Genomic DNA, 10,811 nt, shown 5'->3' with positions numbered 1-10,811 from the left:
CGCGTTACCTGGGAAACACGTGGTCAGGTGTTCCATCAGCGCCTCCTGCGTGACGGGCTTTCTCGCCGAGTTCATCGCTGAGATGGCCAAGCACAGGATCTCCCCGAGTGGAATAAACTGGGACTGGCTGATGGGAGACATACTGATGGGTGATACATCACCTGCAGAAAGACAATTTCCGGTTGAGCGGCTCAGTGAAAGACCCAGCACTGGGCACACCCACTTCACGCCCGCTCGCCCCTCCCACCGCCCGAGCCGGGGGATCGGGGCGCCCCAAGTCAGTCCTGGCGGTGGGGAGTCCCCCGCGATGACCGAAAGGCCATCAAGCATGCGGCTTTCAAAAGTGGTCTCTGTGGTTATCCACCTGCCCTGACTTCTGAGCGGCCACACACCTCTGGCCACACGGTTGTCGGCAGGTGCAGGGTTCCTGCGTGCAAGTGCTGGGGGATCTTTCTGGAGACAGACGGTAGGGCCCCCCAGCTTCTCTGCCCTCAAGGCGTGTCCATGTCAGTGGGGGGACTGAAGGGCGACGTCCACTCACAGCCAGTGGGGAGCTGGAGCAGAGGCAGCCACGCACCCTCCGCGGGGCAGGGAGCCCGTTGGGGGAGGGAAGCCTGAACCCAGGGTGCAGGGATGGGGAGGGGGATGGGACCCGCTCTCAGAGACTGAGGGGCGTAGCGGGGGTCGGTGGGGGGGTGCAGGGACAGGGAGAAGAGCTGCCGCCCCATCCCCAGCCCCCTGCCCCCAATCCAGGGGCGGAACAGGCGGAGCGGAAGCAGCAGATGGTGCGGTCGGGCGCGGGCGGTGGACCCTCGTCCTGCACATACCCGGCCCTGGCGGCGCGAGCGGGCAGAGCGGGTGGTGGGGAGCAGAGGCCAGGCCGCCGGGCAGCTGCAGCCAGTGCCCCTGCGCTCTGGGTGACTCCACAGTGGGGTCACTGCCCAGGGAGCGGCCACACTCCTAGAATCCCCGGGGAGGTCCCTGGGATGGCAGCGGTGGCCCCAGCAGCGGAGAGGAAAGCCAGCTGCGACATCAGGGTCCCATACTTTGGGGTTCTGCAAGGGTTTAGGGTCACAAGAGCTCACAGACAAGGGCAGCAGCCAGCAGGGAGCCTCTGGCGAGCTCCAGCCCAGCTGCCCCGGGCGAGGCTGGCATCGCTGTTAGGACCCCCAGCCTGCGGCACCCAGCGGCGCCCTCCCCGGGACAGGTCGGGTGCTTTGGGGTTGCCAGCCACCTCAAGGTCAGGGTGCTGTGTGGGCCCCAGCCCCTAATTTGCTTGGGACTCCAGAGGCCCTCTGGGGCAGGGCTCGGACCTGCTCTGAAAGGCTGGAGGAGAAGCGGTTTCGTGGCTGAAGCCAGGGCTTATGGAGGCTGCAGGTGAGTCGGGGGAAATCTAACAGGTAAAGCGCTGGGACCCTGCCAAAGGCTGAGGCTCGACCTTTGCCCCCGCCCCCCCAGCCCAGGTCAGTTCAGCGCTCGGGCAGCCCCATTGTGGCTCTGTCCCTGAAAGACGGGTGAGGGACAAGAACCTTCCAGTGGCCGGGGGGCGGAGACCCATATCCAGAGCAGAAGCTGGAGATGAACCTCTCCAGGGTCCAGGACCAATCCCACTTACAACCCCACATCTCAGGGATGATGCGGTAGTAACCATGGCAGAGAAGCCGTCTGAGAGGTTGTGACACACGCTGGCCAGGGTAGACGTGGCAGGGACAGAGCGTGGAGCGTGGGGCTGTCAGGGGGTGTGTGAATTCCACTCACTGGCTGGGGAAGGTCGGTTCACACTGGTGCGTCAGACTGAACAGCACTTGCTTCTGCTTAGTGCATTTAAGTCTTAAAACAGCATCCTGTTGTGCCCTTAGCTGCAGCAGCATCTTACCCCAAAGGCCCTGTGTGCGAGGTGAACTAGGGGTGATGGCAGCGGGCAGGAGCCGTGGGAGCCTGGAGCCCCGCTGGTCCAACCGTCCCCACCCCAGGGTCTCCCCGCGGTGCCCTGCTCACTCCTCTACAGCACAGGGCCAAGGGCGCAGAAGGTAGGCTAGCCAAGGTGACCTCAAGGTCACTGGGATGACCGCAGAACTCAGACGGGAAGGAAGGTGGAGAGAGCTGGCTGTGGGCAGACAAGTGTTTCGGGACCTCTGGACTTGGGAACCACGGGGGGCGCCCACCTTCTAAAATCTGTCTGTTGTAATTAAGAAGTTATCACAAGTCTAAAGATAACGCCAACACTAAACGTGAGTCTTTAAAGCTGCAGATGTGACTATTTTCTAACTTTACACAGGTCACAGGAGGGAACTTGAGCTCGTGTAAGAAACCAATGACCATCAGCAAAATTAACTACTTGAGTGTGGGTCACGCCTGTCCTTGTGCTTCAGCTGAAATTGTCTCGTTTAACAGCCATCTTCTAAGTTAATTTCTTTTCATTCATTGCAGCTAAGAAAGGAGAGGCAGCAGCTGTAAGTCTGAGCTGCATTTGCTTAGAAAGAGAAAAACTCAGTGTCACTGGAATAATGAATATGTACAATAACTTTTAACTCAGGATATGGAATGAAATGGAATTTCCATGCACTAAGTGGCCATCGCCACATTATCTCATTTTTATATTGCACAAACATATATTACCATCACCTCCCTGCCCATCCCCAGGCCCACTGGTAATCGGTCCAGTCCACACCCAGGCTTGCTGGTGTCTGCCTCCACCCACCCCAAGCCGCCATCACGGCTCACTACCCCATGTGACGGCTGGATGCCTCTGGGCTTGCCCCACTGACCCCCCGACACACACACACACAGCCAGTCTTCTTAGAGAAACATAAAGCATGTCCCGTCCCTGCACAAAGACCTACCGGGACTACCCACTGCGCCTGGAAGGCGACCCCTGCAATCTCAGGTCTGAGCCCGCCCACCCACCTCTGGGACCTCACCCACCATCGCCTCCTTATTCCTACATGCTCCCAACTCGCTGTGCTCTGGACACACTAAGCTGCTTCAGAGCCCGTGGCCTTTGCAGTCGCCTCACCCTGGCCATAATGCACCCATACAGACCTCCCTCCATGGGGAGGATTCCTGTCACGGGTTTCTATTTACAGGGAGCCCTTCTCTGACGACCCAGCCCAACGCGATCCCGGGGTCACTCTCGCACTCATCCCCAGTGCCCAGAACAATGCGATTAACCTAGACACCCAACAGATGTATGTTGAGTGAATATTATCATCTAAGGATTTTTGCAGGGTGTCTTAAAAGGGTTGCGATTTCATTCATATTTTTTTGCTGAACAATTGCAAAGCAAACCGAAATATTAGCAAGACCAAATATATTTAACCAGACAATTTCTAAGACTCCCTCCATTAGCTTCATGAATGATCCCCCAAACAGAGCCATTATCACAGAGAAACAATTTTAAGTGAAGTCTAACAGGAGCGGTTAAGATCAGGCTAGTGGACAGCGCTCAACAAGACACGCACGAGTCGGTTCACCCTGACTTCCCAGGATCTCATGTCAGGGCTGCTTAACAAGCCAACTGCTCATTCTGGAAATCTGCTGTTAAACATTCTCCAACAACTAGGCCGCATTTATGGTCCAAGAAGAAAACTGGGGATGTAAGCACTACTGAAATACTGTGGTCACCATAATCTAGAGACACGCCGCAGTTTGCATAGACTCTGATTTGCAATTTTATAATCTGTGGTCTGGAGGTTTCTGTCTTCACAGTGAGTTCTAAGCACATGTATAAAGACAACTCTTCTGAAAGCTCAACCCTACTTTGTGGCCTACTCATTCCTTCTAAACTGCTATATTCTGTCCCACTGTTCTAAAAAGAAGGGGTAAATAGATTTTATTTCAGTTTTATCTTCTTACAAGCATCTACTCAAGTGCAGTCCTCATGGATCACTGTCAAGTCCACGATGATTCAGATCAACCAAGCACAGTGCCTTGGGAAGTGTAAGAGTCAGTACACTTCTAGATGCATTTAAAATGTGAGCACAAAGGAATAGGTGATGGCACGCAGGTGAGTCGGGGAATGTCACAGGACTGTAAGACAAAAAAGCCTACATGGTACAAAAACGAAGAATGATGTAAAAATATATAAACTTCAAACTAAAATGTGAGATGTGAAAATGACACCATGGTACGTAAACTTCTATGATGTTAAGAACACATACCGTCGTATTTCACAGCTCTGTGAACATTGGGATAGTTTTCACCGCTGAGAAACACGCGGAGAAAAGCAAAGTTGCCTGGTGGTGATGAGAGGAGTGGAGGGTGGAGATGCCCCTGCAGCTGCAGAGACATGTGGACAGCAACGGGGAGGCAGGCTGAGCCCCGCTGGGGTCAGGGTATTAATTTTGGCACAGCTGAGGCAGGCTGGTGCAAGTGGTGAAGACCAGGAAGAGGTGCGTCCTGGTTGACCAGTCGCTTGATGCTGGCTGACAGCTGCTGTACAGAGGAACCATGTGACGCTGTGTTAGAAAACTCCTCCTGTTCTCTAACAGAGCAGGGGATGTCACAACCACCAAGGCAACTGACCAGAAGGACCGAAGGACTGGCCGAAGGTGCGGGAGGCTGGCTCTTACTGTCACAGCGCCTTCTGCTTCAGAGACTGTTATCATGCACACACATCTTTACCATCTAAGCCCTTTATCTGTTTTCCTTCCAACTTTTGGCCAGATTCTGTAGCTGGAATTATTTCTCAAAAATTCTTTCATATAATTCTCCTTTCCAAAGACATAGTTGAGGGTCTATTTTATACCCCGTACCTTTTAAGGCTCTTGCGTTCCCAAACAGTTCCTAACTTGCTTCTGTTTATGGGCCCTGCCGAAAGGACTGTAATAAAGCACCGTCCTATATCAATGCCATTTATTTTCAGTCATTAACTTAGGTTCGCTGTACTCCCCAACCTTGGCTTATGAGGGACGACAGTAAAACTCCCTCAGAAGATGTGACTTTTGTGACAGCTTACATCCATCCCTTCTGCAGACCGAAGGGGACACCAACAAACAAAACAAACATAAATCTGTTTCCTTTCAGCTTAACGTACCTATTTCCATACAAGTGCCAGAGAAAAGGAAAGCCAGCATTGCCTTGGGCTAAGCCATAGCATCAACTACAACCTTGAAACTACCCTCAAGTCCTTCTGTCCTCCCCTTCCTTAAATAAGGCTGTTTTTCAGACACCGCATTCCACTTGCGTTATCCTGTTTACCTATTTATTTTCAAGTATGACTTTTTACTGTAAATGTCCATTCAATCTGTCCTCTGGGTTGAAGAGTTTACCTCTGCCCCTACTTGGTTCTGGAATCAGAGCAACCAACTTACAAATGCAGTTCATAAAGCACACTAATTTATAATTGGGAACTCCAGTATGAGAAAAATGTATGCACAAGATATTTTGATAAGTGCTCAGACTCTTAAAATACAATTACCTAAACTGTGTCTGTTTCCTCATCTGTAAAATGAGGGTTTGGATGAAATGGTTTCAAAGATTCCTTCAGGCTCTCAAACTCTTTGATTCTACATCAAAGCAGCAGAATTCTGGCATAAAAGCGTGATAGAAGACTTGTGCCTAGCTCTACTTCCAACTTGCTGGAGAAACTATTTTCATTCTCATCTAATCTGAAAGAGCAGACTTTAATTCAAAAAGAAAAGCAAAATGTATTGGCTATTAATTTTCTTCCCTGATAATGAAGGCTTCAGAATTTACTCTAATTCAGTCGCGTTCAGCTTTGTTACTTAGGACTAAAGTATGCCTATTTTTGTTCTCGGTTCTGCCAGAATTAACGCGAATGTTAACATTATAGATGCCAATAAAATTACCACATGCAGTAGATACTGTGACTCATAAAAATGGTTCAACATGCCCGTAAAATGTACAGTGGGCACGGCGACAATACAACTATTCCTTTCAATCAGCTACTGACAGACGCGCTCACGTGCCAAGTTTTATCTGAACTGCCCCGGGACTGGGGGGAATCAGAAGTTCTCTGTGGTTGAGGAACAACTGCAGGGTATTAGGCAAATCTTGCATCTCAAACTTTAGTGCAATTCAGGAACCTCAATTTTATGGATAAGTGCTGTATGGCTCTTCAGCAGAAAGTTGCTCCAATGCCTGTTCAAAAGCCTTTCTCAGCAGACACAGTCCCCTTCCTCCACACCCCCATTCAGACAGCGAAGTCCTTACAGGAGAGTGGAGCCCCATATGGCTACTTTTTAAGCAGCTTTCCTTTGAAATCAAAATACTGTTTTGACTTTCAAATATCTGCATCTGAAATTGAAAAGAAAACTGGCACTGAGAAAGGCACACTTGCCGGTTGGCTGTATGTTTTGTTTAAATGCTGCTGATTCCAGAAAGGCAAGGCTGAATGAACCCTCCTGACAGTAGTTGATGAAAGGAAATTAGATGGAAGAGAACAGAATTTCTCTTGTCTTCGAATTCAGAATTCGAAGTTCTGAAGTTCTCTTCAAAACTTGTTTAGTGTTTTACTTCAACCCTTGATGGAGATCTCAACGAAAGTTCCATCCCTGAGTTATTTGGATAAACTGTTTTCATTCAAAAGAGAACCTAAGTAAGAGGCTCCCACTAATGACAATAGTGGTGGTGGTGTCCATCAGCTGCCACTCACCCGGATGTTTCTACACGGGAGTGGAGATCAACAGCAGTCACAGCGGCCCATGCCACGCAGCGGGTGACCACCCACCTGCATCTTCCTACTATCAGTCTGCAATGTAGAGAGATCAGCCGAGTGAAATGAAAAACCAATTGGTTCACTGGCTTATACACAACACTCATCATTTTCCTCAGTCTTCAAGCTTTCATTAGTCATATGAACCATCACTCTCGTGACTGAGATTCAACAGCTGATGAATAATTGGCGGAGAGGCAGGCAACACAGGGCAAGGCCTGGACAGTGATGAGTGGGAACGCCCTAGCCAGGGAGCTGTCTGCACCTTTGATGAGGATGAGCACTGACATCTTCCCTAATCGTGAACAGCCAACGTGTTTTGGTCACTCTGCTATTTTCAACACAGATGCGGCAGAAAATTTAGGAAAGAATGAGCCATCAGGCCAATTCTGTGCTTCAGTAACTCACACCATTGCTACGGCTCCACATAATCACTCAAGTGTGCTGTACGTTAGGCGTGAGGGAATAAAACCTAGCAGCGAGCTGACCACAAAGCAGGCACACCGCTGCTTGTTGGGTGAGTAGACTCTACACCTACGATAAGGCAAGTCGCCAAGCTGTTTCCATCACTAGCTGCCACCTTGCTCCCCAGTTCTTCATCCAGGACTAAGCAAGAGCCATTTGCCACCGGGGATAAATAATTACAAAATACCAGTACTGGCTGACAACAATGAATGAGAGCTCTCAGGTGTCACGCGGTTCTGGAAGACACCTGGGAAGCAGGGTCTGCCCTACGTAATGGAGCGTCTTCCATTTCTTTAAGTGTGTCACAGAGGACAGAATCTGAATCCGGGTGGAAGTCGTCAGACACTCACCTCCCATCTCACTCTATGGGAACCCAGCCTAACACCTGCTGCAATTTCTACTGTGGCATTTGTCAGCCTTGGTTTGACGTGCCCATCTCAGATCCCCAGGATGGCTCTCTCCCGCCCTGCCTGAGTTAGAACCCCCCGAGCTGCGTCTCAACCTTTGTATTCTTTGTTGTATCATCTAGACTGTAACCGGTTTCTGTACAATACCCCGGGACGAACAAGAAGCCCTAATTAAATACAGTCCAAACATGGATGAGCTGACTGTTCCCAAATAGCAGAAAACCACACCACATGGCGGAGCTCAGCTCCCCACAACACAACACCAGTCGCCCCTGCCGCCTGCCGTGGAGGCTGCTGCAAAAGAAGTGCCCAAGATGTCAGAAGGATGATGAGCACCGAGAACAGAACACACACACAGGGCACACGCCCCACTCACTGTCCTTCCAACTCGCGTTCTCTCCAGGTTGGGCATGACATCGAGCCCAAGAGGCCTGGATTCTGGGGCCAAAAACTCAGCTTCAGAGTCTCGTTCTCTCTTCTCCCGTCCTGCCACTTGAGGCAAGTGATTTAATTCTGGAGTCTCCATTGCTTCTTTGCAGAGCCCACATAGTGATGCTGCCCTCGACGAGCCACTGAGGGGATTAAATGTGATAATGGGCGTGGAACGCCGCCTACCGTCTCTGAGACCCAGTGGATATTTAAGAAATAGCATGAGAAAGACCTTCCCCCAAGCAGACCGAAGTGGACTCCACTTACTCTTTCATAATGTTTAAAGTTCTACCAATAGGAAGATCGTTTGGGCCAAAAGACTTCTTAAAAACCAGCGACCACCTAGCCTTGGCAGCTAGGAGATCAAGGCTCTTTCTTACGTGAGCAGGAAATACTTCGACTGGACTGTTTTCTTCCTGTTTCTTAGCTGCGTGAGTGTGTGCGTGAGACTGGAATGTTCTGCTGGGGCAAGGAGCGGTCATGAAAATGTATACCGTACAGCATTTGGGGTCCATCACTGGGCTGGAAAGAATGTTCTGGAGGTCAGTGGGGCTTTGGGGAGAGGTCAGGATAAGAGAGGAAGCAGCACACAGTGAGAGACAGCAAAGCAGCTGACCCCTTTCACACTTTGCCAGTCTAGTAGCTAAGACAGGAGAGTAACCCCCTCACCTAAGTAAGAACTTTTAGCACTAAATGTCCGCGCTACTGGGAATGAACTCATTTGCAACCTGGGGTGAATCTAAGGAAAATGTCCTGCAGGAGTGGAGAAAGTAAATGTCGCGCCAACTCTCAGAGTTTAGCTTCCTCCTTAATTAGAGATGGTTCGTCAGAGAATGTCATTCTTCCTCATCAAGAAAACCAGGACCACAGCCCCATTAAGGCTCCTCTTTCGTTCCGTCCTTAAAAAGCCCCTGCAGCAGCGTAAGGCACAGTCCATAGTTCCATCTCAAGGTCAAAATAACCTCTAGAGACCACTGTGTGACTCCTGCCTCACCCCAGTGTTCACTCACCCTGGGGAGACTCCCCAGGCAGACATTCTCACTCTTTATGACAAATGAACACTCTTGGAAATTGCCTCTCTTTTCAATCCCCTATCTGGTGAGTGGTTTCCAGAATCTGGGAAACACGCGGCATAAATCTGGATTCCTGCCTTCACTGAGCTTATAATTCAGATGAAGAAATATGATATAAATGTGTGAAAATATAAGCAATTATAAAATGTTCAGGTTACTGCTTAAAATATCTTGAAGAGGTAGAACAAGAAAATACCTACGTGACTAACAAATTCATCCCCTAAGAGGAATTTATGAATTTATAATCCTTATGTTTCCACGTAAGTAGTACATATGTACCTAAGTAGAGAGAGGGAGAGAGATAACAGATAGATGATGGGTAGGTATAGATAGATAGCTGAGAGAGAGACCAACAGACAGACAGACAGACAGACAGATGATAGCTACAGAGACAGACAGACAGATTCTATAGCTGAACTAAGAAATGTCATGTTGGAGGAACCAGGGAAACTTCTGAGACTTGTTTGAAGCGGGTCTACAGGATGACAGGACCAGCTGGGGGGTTATATGATGAGTCTCAGCACACTACACTTGCGCTTTCTCTCACCTAGCATCATTTAAAATGGACTCAACACCCTCAAAGTGGCATTAAAATGCACAAAGGAGAGACATCTTTTTGGCCGTGTCAAAAAAGAAACACATCTTCTTCTTTCCTTTGGTGGAAGGGTGAACTATGGGGAAGAAGACGAGAGCAAAGAGGGGGAGAGGGTCCAGAGTTGCTAACAGTCTGTATGTTTCCAGAGTGGTCTAATTATTATTATAAACGACATGTGGGATTTAACACTCTCCAAAATATCTTTAGTGAAATGGTACTTGAGCTATCAATTTGATGAGGTGGTAAATCCATGCTTTCAGTTCTGCCAAGTTTCACTTTGGAAATGTAGCATGTAACGGGCTTTTTGGAGGACCAAATTTTGCCATCTCACTACTTTAAAAAAAAAATCAGCGTTTGTGTGAGCAGCTCACGATGTTGTAAGAAAACAGCCTTGTCATGGTGTGAGTCCTTCAGCAGATTTTGATAAATATGCCTGCTTCCCTCATACTTAAGAGCAGCCTCAATGCGATGCTAGTATTGGAAATGGTCCCTGGACATCTAAGTCGAGCTTTCTTGGATTTTAGTACGTTGCGTGTAGGTGAACATGGCAACGAACACACAGCATTTCAGGGACTATATTAATTGAGAAGGAAATATTCAAACGCCTCCATCAGAGGAGTGAAAGCCGATGGAAGTCTGAAGCAGTTTGATGATTTCTCTCCTGTGAATCCTGAGCTGTGTGAGGTTTCAGTGCTGATGTGACTGAGGCTGGCAGGTCAGCAGGTGGGCACCAGGCTGGGCACGTGGCCTGGGTTGAGGCTGCGGGAGGATTCAAACAGGACCACATAAGACAGCGCCCCCTCCCGGCAGGGCGGGAGACATTTGAGCATATTTCTTTGCACATAACAAGTCTTGAAAGAAAAGCAGGGGAACCTACCTGACCCTTTCTGGACTGGCTCCATCCCCCACGTAGCTTTGATGCTAAAACCTGGTGCATGCTAGGGGGCTGCACCCAGGCACAAGAAGGAGCCAGTAACAGAAACGGACGTCCTAGAATCTGGAATAAGAAGAGAGAGTAACTTTGGAGTCATCATCCGGAATGAGCCATCATTCAGACTGGCCACTGAGGGCACGTGGCACCCAGGCGCTGGGACTTTCCCTGGGCAGAGCTACTCAAAAAAAAAACAAAAAAAACAAAAAAACAAAAAACAAAACAAAACATCAGT

At 49.4% G+C, this 10,811-nt stretch overlaps 1 protein-coding gene across 1 annotated transcript in view; it reads right to left on the bottom strand.

The window, feature by feature from the left end:
* Positions 1–10,811, bottom strand: part of STOX2 (storkhead box 2) — a 98,260-nt gene that overhangs the window by 14,724 nt on the left and 72,725 nt on the right. The window contains exon 2 of the mRNA XM_004682419.2: positions 9–161. Coding sequence (XP_004682476.1) covers positions 9–161 — 153 coding nt within the window. The remainder of the gene's footprint in view (positions 1–8; positions 162–10,811) is intronic.

This window comes from Condylura cristata, unplaced genomic scaffold, assembly GCF_000260355.1.
Source record: "Condylura cristata isolate star-nosed mole 26May11 unplaced genomic scaffold, ConCri1.0 scaffold00014, whole genome shotgun sequence".
Lineage (NCBI taxonomy): Eukaryota > Metazoa > Chordata > Mammalia > Eulipotyphla > Talpidae > Condylura > Condylura cristata.
Note: the sequence above shows the minus strand (reverse complement) of the source record. Positions and strands in the feature narration are given on the sequence as shown.